We start from the raw sequence: 13,850 nt of genomic DNA on the forward strand, positions 1-13,850 counted from the left end.
AGGTCTCCAAGTTCATCTCTCTTTCACCCTCACGGAAACCTTGCAATTTACATAGCCACACGGTTTTAAGCAAAGGGGAAAGAATGCTAAAGCCGGGATGATGAGGGAAGAACACTACTTTGGGGAATTAAAGTATACCATGTAGAGATGATATCTAAGAAGAATCTTTAGCACTCCAAGGAAATAACATAATGATATACCTACAAGAAACAAGTCAACTTAGAACTCACCTCTGATTAAGTCAACATCAATCAAGTCTGCCTTTATGTGACCCATCTTTTTTGGTTTGTTTTTGAAGCCCTAGAATTAAGCAAAACAAAAAAACAGAGATAAAGTTTTAAGAATACCCTTTAAAACAAAAGATAAGCTTACATCTTTTTTCTCTATTCCTGACTCCCTTTTACTGGGTACATTTAATCCTAATGCTCCTTAAAGGAATCTGTTATTAGCATTTAAGTTTTATCAAGTAACACATGCATATACTTTTACTATCTTTAAAAATAATCAAACAGTACCAAAAGGTCAGTAAGTGAAAAATAGGTAGTCCCTAACCCACCTTACCCACTTCTCCCAATTTTATTCATTAAAAAAAAATAGCTTTCATCTTTTTTAGCCCTTTTTCTTGTTTACTTACATAGGTCTAAATAATATGTTTATACTGCTATTTTTCAATTTATTGATTTTAAAAATCATCTATGCACTCCTAATATATGAGAATTAAGCTCTCTTACACAGCACTAACTCCTACAACCTAACTTCCACCCCAAAACATTTATCCTCACAATATAGTCAATTAATTTCTGGCAAATCAGTAATTAGTTGTTTATGAATGATTCCTTGTGTGCTGTATTTTTCCATTTATTCTATGACGTCAGTGAAAATAATTTATCAGTTTCCAAATACTCAAATGCCAGAAAATTAAATAAGTCTTTTTTTTCTCTAAAGAAAAAAAAATTCTTGGAAACTCCCTTCCCAGGACCCCTCTATCTTGCCGCTACAATTGGACGAGTTGCTGTCTGGGCCTGCTGCATGTCTATCAGCCCAGAACTTCTCACTCCCTGATACTCCCCTTCCCCGTCTCTGCAGGGAGTCACTGCTCTATCGGTGTTCTTGGGGCACATTCCTTTAGCAGCTTCCTGAGAAAAGGCATCACAGAAGATCCTGTTCTCAATCCTTGTATGTCTGAAAATTTTACTCTACCCTTATACTTGATTAAAAGTTACACTAGAGGATTCCCCTGGTGGTCTAGTAGTTAGGAATCTGCCTGCCAACGCAGGGGGCATGGTCTGACCCCTGGTCCAGAGAGATTCCACTTGCCATGGGGCAATTTAAGCCCTTGTGCCACAGCTACCGAGTCCACACACCCTAGAGCCTGTTCTCTGCAACAGGAGAAGCCACAGCAATGAGACGCCTGCAGACAGCAGTGCAGACCCAGTGCAGCCAGAACCAATAAAAATAAAAGAAGGCTACATTAGACATAGAATTCTGAGTTGTTAATCATTTTCCCTCAGGAGTTAAGACACTGTTTCATGGTTTTCTAGCTTCCGATGTTGCTGTTGCAAACCCCAATGCCATTCTGATTCCTGATCCTTTGAATGTAAATTCTTTCCTCTTAATCCTCACTTTATCCATGGTGTTCAGAATGATGTCTTTTTTTTTTTGGTTTTGACAGAAGTAACATTCATGATAAATCATGTACTTTATTACATAATTATATACCTTGATATGAGTCTTATCATTTACTGTGCTAAGAATCCCTTCCATATAGAAATACATGTCTTTCAGTTTTAGGAACATTTTCTTATAATTTATATTTAAATTTCTTCTAAGACTTTTACCTTTTCTATTTTCTACCTCTTTTGTCTTTTTGTTCTGCTTTCTAGAAATTTCTTCAAATTCTATTGAATTTTTCATTTTGGAGCAGAGACTACCACCCTGTCCTGCCTGCCATGCCATCCACCGCACATGTTTCAGACATATGCAAGCTTGTCTGAAAGAAGGACCTTGTTTCAGACAGGCAAGCTCCCCCATCCATTAAGCCAGTGATGTCTCTGTCGCTGACTCCAAGCTCTTTCTTTGGTCTGGAAGCTGCGCAGACCAGAGACCTTGGAGGCCTGTGGGGTGCAGCGCAATAGAGGAGTGTGAACTCTAAGGAAAAACTATCCTTCACTAGAGTCCTAATGAAGTCCAGACAGGACACAGTGGTAAGTGTTGTAGAGAGATGTGAACTGATTCCAGGGTTGGTTTGTTGTTGCTTTTGAAGCTAGACTTTGCCATATTTCACCATGGATTAAGTGGAGGGGAAGGTTAAGGAGAAGGTAGAAGCAAGTGTTTCTATTTTAGACAGCTAGAAACATTTATTAAAGTGGGAAAGCCAAGTGTCCCACTTCTCACACGGTTCGCTGAACCCAGGGTGGGCAAGGTGTGAGTGGAGAAGCTGGAAGGACACTTGAGGAGCCGCAGGAACTTCAGACCCATTTATTCTCTCTGGGCTCACAAGGCGGCTGTAACACAGCCATGCTGTAGCCTCTGATGGCTGACCCAGCAGACACAGCCAAAATGCAGCTGCAAGGGCTTCTCAGGTGAGCTCATATAGGCACACAGAGCAAAAGCGGCCCCGTGGCCAAGCGGGTATATCCTGATGCACACGCACAGTGCTATAAATGATCTCAGCTATTACACAACCATGTAACGTCATTGTTTACAGAATGTGGGGTGAGAGGCCGTAGGGCAAGAGCACCAGGCCACCGCCATCTTGGCTAACTGCTCTTTCCCTACATTCCATCCCTTCAGGGTCTTTTGCCTCACAATACATGCACAGCCCATCTTCCGTGACAGTCCCTTGGTGAATTGATGCTGACCCTTGGATCCACATCCCATAACAGCAGTACAGGCTACAACAAATAGCACTCGTCACCCAGGATACAACCTGAGACTCATGTTACCTGCAAAAGCCCCCACAGGCATCAGGCCCACCCCTTCAAGGAGGGGATTTTTGTGCTGTTCACAGGTCACACACATGATTACATTTCTAAAATGTGAGGACACAGAGGACACAGCTTTTATAATATACTGTTTTAAATCTACATCACAGGACAGAGCCTTTACAGTAACCACAACATCAGCTTTACAATTTCACTGATGCTGGACGCTTCCATCTCACCAAGTCTTCTGTAACCAGCCTGTGGCATACAGTTGGGCTATGCAGGTACCCTTGGGGAAGGACCTGGAACGTCCACTGGCATCCCTCCCAAGTGAGTGCAAAGCAACACTGGCTCTCAGCTGTTATAGCTACAGAGAAAAGAGCATTAGCTGAGAAGTGCCAAAGCGGCATGCATAGGTGGCGCCGCCTTATTTAGCTCTCTGTGATCCACAGTCATTCCCCGTGAGCATCAGGCTTCCGAACAGGCCACACAGGGGAGTTAAACAGACCGGACTACAAGCGGGTTGTGCAACGTCCACTTTTGCCAGCTCGGCAATGGTGGCGCCTGTTTCTTCATAGTCACCTAGTAGGTGATACTGTCTCACAGCTGTCACCCTCCAAGGCACTGGCAGTAACTGTGGGGGATGCTTTGTATAGCATCCCCTCACAACAGCCTTCACCACAGGCATTCAGAGACGAAACTCCCCCACAGAGGTCTATAACATTAAGACCCGCAGAACGTCTATCCCCAAAATATATTCTAGGATCAGGGACACATACACAGTATTCACCTGCACAGGGAGTCGCCCAGTCCCTAAAGGTAAGGACACAGCTCTCACCTTAACCATTTGTTTGCCACAGCCATCAATGTGCGCACTATGATCGGAAACTGTTCTGGCTCGCCACAAGCAAGCCTGCGTCCGGCACCAGTGTCAACCAGGGCCATTACTCTGTATACCAGCCAGGGACCAGTGAATAGCAAGTTCCACATGGGGCCTCCCATCCCCGCTTGGGCACTGTGGGCAGGCATGTTGGCCTGAGCCCTATTCAAAGTGGAAAAGGGCATCTGAAGGAGTACCCTTGGGCACCATAAAATATTTTAACTGAACTGCCCGTATCTCTTGCTGTGTATGAGTCTCCCATTTGGTAAACTTCTGCTCAGTTCTCAGTTGCTTCCATAACTCTAAAAGTGTATGCTAAGTCAATTCAGTCATATCCAATCCTTTGCAACCCTATGGACTGCAGCCCACCAGGCTTCTCTGTCCATGGGATTCTCCAGGCAAGAATACTGGAGTGGGTTGCCATGCTCTCCTCCAGGTGGTCTTCCTGACTCAGTGATTGGGCCTGTGTCTCTTATGCCTCTTGCATTGGCAGGCAGGTTCTTTACCACTAGCACCACCTGGGAAGCCCCTCTAGGAGTATAGCATTGGGCTGTTTATCAATTTTGTTTCTGTCAATTCCCACTGCCAGTAAATCGGCCCACATCTGCATTTACATCACCTGGACAGGGTCTTTACCAGATCGGCCCCCCTTCAGGATCTTCACACTGCTAAAACCTTTGGCCTGCCACCACCCTCTATTTCTTCCAAGGTAGCCACCATCAAGGTGGCCTCATAGATGGGGCACCCCACATACAGTGCAGAATAACAGATATCCAAAAGAGGTGAGCGGGGCATTGTTCAAAATAGCATCTCACATGCTACCTATAAAATGCTTGTCATCTGAGCCTCAGGTATTTAGGTTAAACATCAACTGCTTCATGCCCAGCTCTCTCATCACTGAGTCAGCATCTGGGAGCTCTCCCATGTTCGCCCACATGATGTGGATGGCAGCGTTAATCCATTCTATCAGGGTGTGTTTGGTTAGATGCATAAGCACTCTGCATCCTTTGTCTCAACAAGGGGTGAGTAGTTATGGATGCTAACTACTCTATCTCATCCCTGGAACAAATGATACCACCCACCCCTGCATCCCAGAGTTGCAAAAGCTATGCTGCCAAGGGTTCCCCTTCTTTTGCTGAAACTGCTTACCCAAGTTGACCAACTCCGTTTGAGTGTATATGGTCAATATGTTGTGAATTCAGTCACATTGGGGGCCCCTTAAGGATGTCCCCCCACCTTGAGCCTTAGGTTGCTCATTCTTGACTTTCTATTGTACAACAGACCTTGCTGGCAAGTGGGGACCTGTGGTCTCAATGCTCATCATCGTTCAAGCTCCTTCCCTAGGAACTATACTCAGCATCTCAGCATCAAGCCCCCATAGCTTTGAACTATGTCTGTGAGCATCTGTGCTGTATCTCAGAGTATTTTATGCATCTGATGGTAAAATATGTCCTAAGATAATTACTTCATCACTTTATGCTACTTTGGCTTACAAAAAGTTTCATAGGAATACTCTACTTTTTGATAATGGGGGAAACCTGTATATTCATATTTACTGAACATGTTTTATTTTATTAACACACAAAAAATGGTTTTACAGGAAAGACTCAGGATCTGAAAGTCATGATAACTTTGCTGTATATGATGACTCACAAGCAAATTTGTAAATTATCTTTTGTGTTTCAAAATCCTGGTTTGCCTAACAGTGTTATTTCATTAGTATTAATATGGAAAATTGTTTCAGAGGACTGGATAAAGAAGACGTACATATACAGAATGGAATATTACTCAACCATTAAAAAGAAGGGAATAATGCCATTTGAAACAAAGTGGATGAACCTAGACAGTGCCATACTGAGGGAAGTCAGACAGAGAAGGAGAAATATTATGGAGTCTAAAAAGAAATGATACAAATGAACTTACAAAACAGAAGGAGACTCACAGACTTAGAGAATGAACTTATGGTTGCAGGGGGGCAGGGGCAAAGGATGGGAAGGAGAGAGAGGTAGGGAGTTTGGGATGGTCATGCACACACTGCTATATTTAAAACAGGTAACCAACAAGGACCTACCGTACAGCACCTGGAACTCTGTTCAATGTTATGAGGCAGCCTGGATGGGAGGGGAGTTCAGGGGAGAATGGATACATGCATACGTATGGCTGAGTCCTTTTGCTGTTTACTTGAAACTATCACAACATTGTTTGTGAACTGGCTATACCCCAATACCAAATAAAAAATTTTTAAAAATAAGTAAAATTTTTTAAAAGATGAATTTTAATTTTATGCTCAATCAACATTCATATGCTAGTTCCTGATTAAGTTTTTTAGATATTTAACCATTAAAATTATTATAAAAGTAAAAGGTTAGAATAATTTGATGTTTCTCTATTTTAGATATTGAGCCAATATTGATCTTTAGTTCTGTTTGACTGAATAGATGCAGCCAAACAATTTCTTTAAGTGAAACCTATATTTCTATCCAATTAACTACAAACTGTATATTTTACCAAAAAAAAAAAAAGGTTTAAAACTCTAAATGCAACAAAGTTAAATCTAAGAAGGAATCAAATTTTTTAAATTAGACATTTCAGAGGCAAAAATAGCCCTCTAGAAAAAACATGTGCACTAATTTTGAAATATGCATAATGTTCATGGGAATAACAATGACCTTGTGCTACATTTGAAATCAGAAATGAAAATTTTAAAAGCAAAAATATCATTGTATTGTATTCTACCAGACATAGGTCTTGTGGATATCTGCATCAGTACTATTCTAACTAAAGATGCTTAAAGTGCCTTAACTTTAGAGCCAAATTAATTTTTCTACTTTATTGCTTTCTAGATGTTCACCTACAATGTTACAGAATCAGAATTAGCATTAACTAGTGGCACCCCACTCCAGTACTCTTGCCTGGAAAATCCCATGGATGGAGTTGCCAAGAGTCGGACAAGACTGAGCAGCTTCACTTTCACTTTTCACTTTCCTGCATTGGAGGAGGAAGTGGCACCCCACTCCAGTGTTCTGGCCTGGAGAATCCCAGGGACGGGGGAGCCTGGTGGGCTGGCGTCTATGGGGTCGCACAGAGTCGGACACGACTGGAGCGGCTCAGCAGCAGCAGCAGAGGTAGACACTGTATTATGAAAACCTTACTTAGCAATGGAAACACATTCATTCATTCTCTTAGTCAACACACACACAACACGCTTCTTCTCTAAGGCCAGACACGCTACTTGAGCTCAGCATAGAGCAATAGAGAGGTCAAAGCATGGCTCCATCTTCAGAGTGTGCACAGCGCAGAAGGGGAAACAGACAATAAAGCCGAATGTTTGCGTGTTCCTCAGGAAAATGTTCCCTGAACCTCCCTCACCACTTTTTCTTTCCTGCTGCTGCTGCTGCTAAGTCACTTCAGTCGTGTCTGACTCTGTGCGACCCCACAGACGGCAGCCCACCAGGCTCCCCCATCCCTGGGATTCTCTAGGCAAGAACACTGGAGTGGGTTGCCATTTCCTTCTCCAGAGCATGAAAGTGAAAGTTAAGTCGCCCAAGTCGTGCCCGACTCTTAGGAGGACAAACTGGATTTGAATTAAAGATTTATTGAGCATGGCCCTGCCCACCAGAGCAAGACTCAGTTTTCCCCACAGCCAGTTCCTCCCATCAGGAAACTTACGCAAGCCTCTTATCATCATCCATCAGAGAACAGATAGAAGAAGCAAGACTATAATCCCACAGTCTCCAGAATGAAAACCACAACCACAGAAAGCTAACCAAAATGATCATATAGATCACAGCCATGTGGAACTCAATGAAGCTATGAGCCATGCCATGCAGAGCCACCCAAGACAGACAGGTCATGGTGGAGAGTTCTGACAAAACATGGTCCACCGGAGAAGAGAAAGGTGAATCACTTCAATATTCTTACCTTGAGAATCCCATGAACAGTATGAAAAGGCAGAAAGATATGACACTGGAAGATAAGCTGCCCAGGTCAGAAGGTGTCCAATATGCTACTGGGGAAGAATGGAGAAATGGCTCCAGAAAGAATGAAGAGGCTGGGCCAAAGCAGAAATGATGCTCAGTTGTGGATGTGTTTGGTGCTGAGAGGAAAGTCCAATGCTATAAAGAATGATACTGCATAGGAAGCTGGAATGTCAGGTCCACAAATCAAGGTAAATTGGACATGGTCAAGCAAGAGTTAGAGTGAACATCAATACCTTAGGAATCAGTGCACTAAAATGGATGGGAAGGACAAATTTAATTCAGATAACCATTGTATCCACTACTGTAGGCAAGAATCCACTAGAAGAAGGGGAATAGCCTTCATAGTCAACAAGAGTCAGAAATGCAGTATTTGGGTTCAATTTCAAAAACGACAGAGTGGGATCTTGGTTTGTTTCCAAGGCAACCATTCAACATCACAGTAATCCAAGTCTATGCCCCAACCACTGATGCCAAAGAAGCTGAAGTTGAATGGTCCCATGAAAAACTACAAGACCTTCTAGAAGCAACATCAAAAAAAGACCTTTCCACTACAAGGGATTGGAATGCAAAAGCAGAAAGTCAAGAGATACTTGAAGTAACAGGCAAGTTCGGCTTTGGAGTACAAAATGAAGCAGGGCAGAGGCTAAGAGAGTTTTGCCAAGACTGGTCAGAGAAAATATCCTTCTCCAACAACACAAGAGATGACTCTACACATGAACATCACCAGACAGTCAATATCAAAATCAGATGGATCATATTCTTTGCAGCCAAAGATGGAGCAGCTCTATATAGTCAGCAAAAACAAGATCTGGAGCTGACTATACCTCAGCTCATGGGCTCCTTATTGCCAAATTCAGACTTAAATTGAAGAAAGTAGGGAAAACCACTAGGCCATTCAGGTACGACCTAAATCAAATCCCTTATGGTTATACAGTGGAAGTGACAAATCGATTTAAGGGATGAGAGCTGGTAGACAAAGCACCTGGAGAACTATGGATGGGAGGTTCATAACACTGTACAGGAATTGGTGATCAAAAACATCCCCAAGAAAGAAGAAACGCAACAAGGCAAAGTGGCTGTCTGAGGAGGCCTTTCAAATAGCTGAAAAAGAAGAGAATTGGAAGGCAAAGAGGAAGGGAAAGATATACTGAAATGAATGCAGAGTTTCAGAGAACACTAAGGAGAGATAAGAAAGACTTAAGTGACCAGTGCACAGAAACAGAAGAAAACAATAGAATGGGAAAGACTAGAGATCTCTTCAAGAAAATTGGAGATACCAAAGAAACATTTCATGCAAAGATGAGCACAATAAAGGACAGAAATGGCAAGGACCTAACAGAAACAGAAGAGATTAAGAAGAGGTGGCAAGAATACACAGAAGAACTAAACAAAAAAGGTCATAATGACCTAGATAACCACCATGGTGTGGTCCCTCACCTACAGCAGATATCCTAGATTGTGAAGTCAAGTAGGCCTTAGGAAGCATTACTACAAACAAAGCTAGTAGAGGTGATGGAATTCCAGCTGAGCTATTTCAAATCCTAAAATATGATGCTGTGAAAGTGCTGCATTTAATGTGCCTGCAAATTGAAAAATTCAGCATTAGCCACAGGACTGGAAAAAGTCAGTTTTCATTCCAATCCCAAAGAAGGGAAATGACAAAGAATGTTCAAACTACTGCACATGCTAGGAAGGTTATGCTCAAAATTCTTCAACCTAGGCTTCAACAGTAAACTGAGAACTTGCAGATGTACAAGCTGGATTTAGATAGCAGAGGAACCAGAGATCAAATTGCCAGCATCTGCTGGATCACAGAGAAAGCAAGTGACTTCCAGAAAAACATCTACGTCTGCTTCATTAACTACACAAAAGCCTGTCACTCTGCGGATCACAACAAATTGGAAAATTCTTAAAGAGATGGGAATACCAGACCACCTTGCCTGTCTCTTGAGAAACTGTATGCAGGTCAAGAAGCAACAGTTAGAACTGGCATGGAACAAGGAACTGGCTCAAAATTGGGAAAGGAGTACAACAAGGTGCATACTGTCACCCTGCTCGTTTAACTTCTATGCAGAGCACACCATGCGAAATGCCAGGCTGGATAATTCATAAGCTGGAATCAAGACTGACAGGAGAAATATCAACAATCTCAGATATGCAGTTGATACCACTCTAACGGTAGAAAGCAAAGAGGAACTAAAGACCCTCTTGATGAAAGTGAAAGCAGAGAATGAAAGGGCTGGCTTAAAACTCAACATTCAAAAAACTAAGATCATGGCATCTGATCCCATCACTTCATGGCAAACAGATGGGGAAAAAGTGGGAACAATGTCAGATTTTATCTTCTTGGGCTCCAAAATCACTGCAGACAGTGACTTGCAGCCACAAAATAAAAGATGCTTGAAAAAAAAGCTGTAACAAACCTAGACAGCATATTAAAAAGCAGAGACATCACTTTGCAGACAAAGGTCCATATAGTCAAAGCTATGGTTTTTCCAGTAGCCTTGTATGGGTGTGAGAGTTGGACCATATAGAAGGCTAAGCACCGAAGGACTGATGTTTTCAAATTGTGGTGCTAGAGAAGAGTCTTGCAAGTCCCTTGGACTGCAAGATCAAACTAGTCAATCTGAAAGAAAATCAACCCTGGGTATTCATTGGAAGGACTGATGCTGAAGTTGAAACTCCCAATATTTTGGCCACCTGAGGTAAAAAGCTGACTCAGTGGAAAAGACCCTGAAGCTAGAAGAGATTTGAGGGCAAGAGCGGAAGGTGGCGTCAAAGAATGAGACGGCTGGATGGCCTCATCAACTCAATGACATGAGTTTGAGCAAACTCCGGGAAAAGGGGAAGGACAGGGAAGTTTAGCATGCTGCAATCCACGGGGTACAAAGAGTCAGACACAACTTACCGACTGAACAACAAAAAGAAGAGGACAAAAGTCATTAAGAAATTGATGACCAGGACTTCCTTGATGGTCTAGTGGTTTAGACTTCGCTTCCAGTGCAGGGGATGTGGGTTTGATCCCTCGTTGGGAAGCTAAGATCCCACATGCTTCGCTGTTGATGTTCAGTCGCTCAGTCATATCCAACTCTTTGCGACCCCATGGACTGTAGCACACTGGGAGAAATATCAATAACCTCAGATATGCAGATGACATTACCCTAATGCCAGAAAGCGAAGAAAACTAAAGAGCTTCTTGATGAGGATAGAAGAGGAGAACGAAAAAGCTGGCTTAAAACTCAACATGCAAAGAACTAAGATAATGGCATCTGATACCATCACTTCATGGCAAACAGATGGGGAAAAATGGAAACAGTGACAGACTATTTTCTTGGGCTCCAAAATTATATGTTTCATGGTCCAAAAAAAAAGTAATTGATGACCACCGTTCTTGAGTCAGATTAGAAAGTCACGAGATACTTTCATATATGACTGTGCTGCAGAAGAACAAAAAACACTTATGCCATGCTTTTGTTTTAGGGTCTGTCAGCTTGATCCTACACATTCTATAGTAGGTATATGAAGAAGCAACATTGGCCAGGCACTATTCTAAGCACTGTACATAAGCTTCGAAATCATACCTCTTATGTCTCCTGTATCGGCAGGTGGGTTCTTTACCACTAGCGCCCCTTGGGAAGCCCCTATTACATAAATACAGTAATTTAATTCACTTAGTCCTCACAACTGTCCTGTGAGACAGAGGGCTTTATTATCTTCACTTTATAGATGAGGAAAAGCAAGGCACAGAGACTAACACGTTCATTCTCCCTAATAACCACTACACATCCTGCCCTTCATGATACAGTACAAAATGCATTCCTAATCACTGTAAGAAGAGGTCTGCAAGCCTCTGAAAGGTTCAATGGGACTAAACTTTGGGAGCTGTGAGTGAATGTCCCTCTTGGCCACAACCCAGGGCCACAACCTCACAGCCCAGGAAACAATTATAGGAGGAAACTAGATGCCCTTGCACTCGCTTCTACAGCAGTGGCCTGGAAATTTTCTGCAGAACCGAGGTACAGCTGTATTTAGCCCACTCTATTGTTTGTACCCTAAAGAGCAGTGTACTGTCATCAAAGCTCAGAACCACCTGACCAATGTAGTTCCTACTTCTAGGCAGAGGAACTAAAGCACTCAAATACTGATGCAGTACCGCTGGACTCCATATTTAACGAGGAATAAAAGACAAGTGAAACCCTGCTACACAACTCTCTCAGTGTGCTGAAATGTTCACTTGATTGCCACTGATTCTATACAACTGTATATAGTAGTCAGGCACAAAGAGGGAAGTCATCTGGTTTACAATAGATGACGAACAACAAAATGACAATTACAAGGCAAGTACAGCATAATAGGAATATGTGTAAAGGACACCTAACTCAGATTTAAGAAGGCAAAGGAAGACTTCTAAAAGAAGATAATACCCAACCCAAGACTTGGAAGGGTGTATACAAATTTGCAAAGAAAGGATATGAGCTGTAGCAAAAGGGGAAATTAAGTATATGAAGGCTTCCCTGGTAGCTCAGTGGTAAACAAGCCACCTGCCAATGCAGGAGACCAGAGTTTGATTCCTGGTCCTGGAAGATCCCACATGCCGCCAAGCAACTTAGCTTGTGCGTAAAAACTATTAAGCCTGTGCTCTAGAACCCAGGAGCCACAACTACTGAGCCCATGTGCCCTCCCACAGCCCGTGCTCCACAAGAGAGGCCACCGTAATGAGAAGCCTGCATGTCACAACTACAGAGGAGCCCCCGCTCGCTGCAACTTAGAAGAAAGGCCCTTGCAGCAACAAAGAACCAGCACAGTCAAAAATACACAAACAAAATTACTCATTGAAAAACTAAAAGTATAAGAGAAGACCTAGAAACAAGATAGCATGACAAAAACTAAATACAGGAGATGGAAAGTGTGCACATCAACATTTTAGGAATCAGTGAACTAAAATGGACAGGAATGGGCAAATTTAATTCAGATGACCATTATATCTACTATTGTGAGCAAGAATCCCATAGAATGAATGGAATAGCCCTCATAGGCAACAAGAGTCCAAAATGCAGTACTTAGGCGCAATCTCCAAAACAATAGAATGATCTTGGTGTGTTTCCAAGGCAAACCGTTCAACATCACATAGACAATCAGTCTATGCCCCAAGCACTTATGCTGAAGATATGAAGTTAAATGGTTCTATGAAGACATACAATAAAAAGATGTCCTTTTTATCATAGGGGACTGGAATGCCAAAGTAGGAAGTCAAGAGATATTTAGGGGAGTAACAAGGCAAGTTTAGCCTTGAAGTACAAAACAAAGCAGTGCAAAGGCTAATAGAGTTTTGCCAAGAAAATACACTGGTCATATCAAACACCCTTTTCCAACAACACAAGAGACGACTCTACACATAAACATCACCAGACAGTTAATATCAAAATCAGACTGATCATATTCTTTGCAGTCAAACATGGAGAAGCTCTAAATAGTCAGCAAAAACAAGACCTGGAGCTGACTGTAGGATGATCATAAGCTCCTTATTGCCAAATTCAGACTTAAATTGAAGAAACTAGGGAAAATCACCAGGCCATTCAGATATGACCTAAATCAAATCCCTTATGATTATACAGTGGAAGTGACAAATTAATTCAATCAATTAGATCTGATAGACAGACTGCGTGAAGAACTATGGATGCAGGTTCGTAACACTGTACAGGAGGTGGTAACCAAAACCATCCCCAAGAAAAAGAAATGCAACAAGCCAAAGTGGTTGTTTAAGGAGGTCTTTCAAATAGCTGAGAAAAGAAGAGAAGCAAAAAGGTAAACAAGAAAGGGAAAGATGTACCCAACTGAATGCAGAGTTTCAAAGAATAGCAAGGAAAGATAAGAAAACCTTCTTAAGTGAACAATGCAAAGAAATAGAGGGAAACAATACAATGGGAAAGACTAGAGATCTCTTCAAGAAAATTGGAGATACCAAGGGAACATTTCATGCAAAGATGGGCACAATAAAGGACAGAAATGGCAAGGACCTCACAGAAACAGAAGAGATTAAGAAGAGATGGCAAGAATACACAGAAG

The 13,850-nt window shown here is 42.2% G+C and overlaps 1 protein-coding gene across 20 annotated transcripts in view; it reads right to left on the bottom strand.

The window, feature by feature from the left end:
* Nucleotides 1-13,850, bottom strand: part of PHTF1 (putative homeodomain transcription factor 1) — an 85,857-nt gene that overhangs the window by 57,586 nt on the left and 14,421 nt on the right. For 16 of the 20 annotated variants that reach the window (XM_060413046.1, XM_060413027.1, XM_060413018.1 and 13 more), the window contains 2 exons: nucleotides 10,693-10,901; nucleotides 231-300 (listed from right to left, as the gene is read on the bottom strand). In XM_060413046.1, the coding sequence (XP_060269029.1) occupies nucleotides 231-300; nucleotides 10,693-10,866 (244 nt within the window). In that variant the 5' untranslated portion in view covers nucleotides 10,867-10,901. The remainder of the gene's footprint in view (nucleotides 1-230; nucleotides 301-10,692; nucleotides 10,902-13,850) is intronic. The other 4 variants (XM_060413037.1, XM_060413005.1, XM_060413001.1 and 1 more) reach the window with 1 other exon arrangement.

The sequence above is a fragment of the Ovis aries genome, chromosome 1, assembly GCF_016772045.2.
Source record: "Ovis aries strain OAR_USU_Benz2616 breed Rambouillet chromosome 1, ARS-UI_Ramb_v3.0, whole genome shotgun sequence".
Lineage (NCBI taxonomy): Eukaryota > Metazoa > Chordata > Mammalia > Artiodactyla > Bovidae > Ovis > Ovis aries.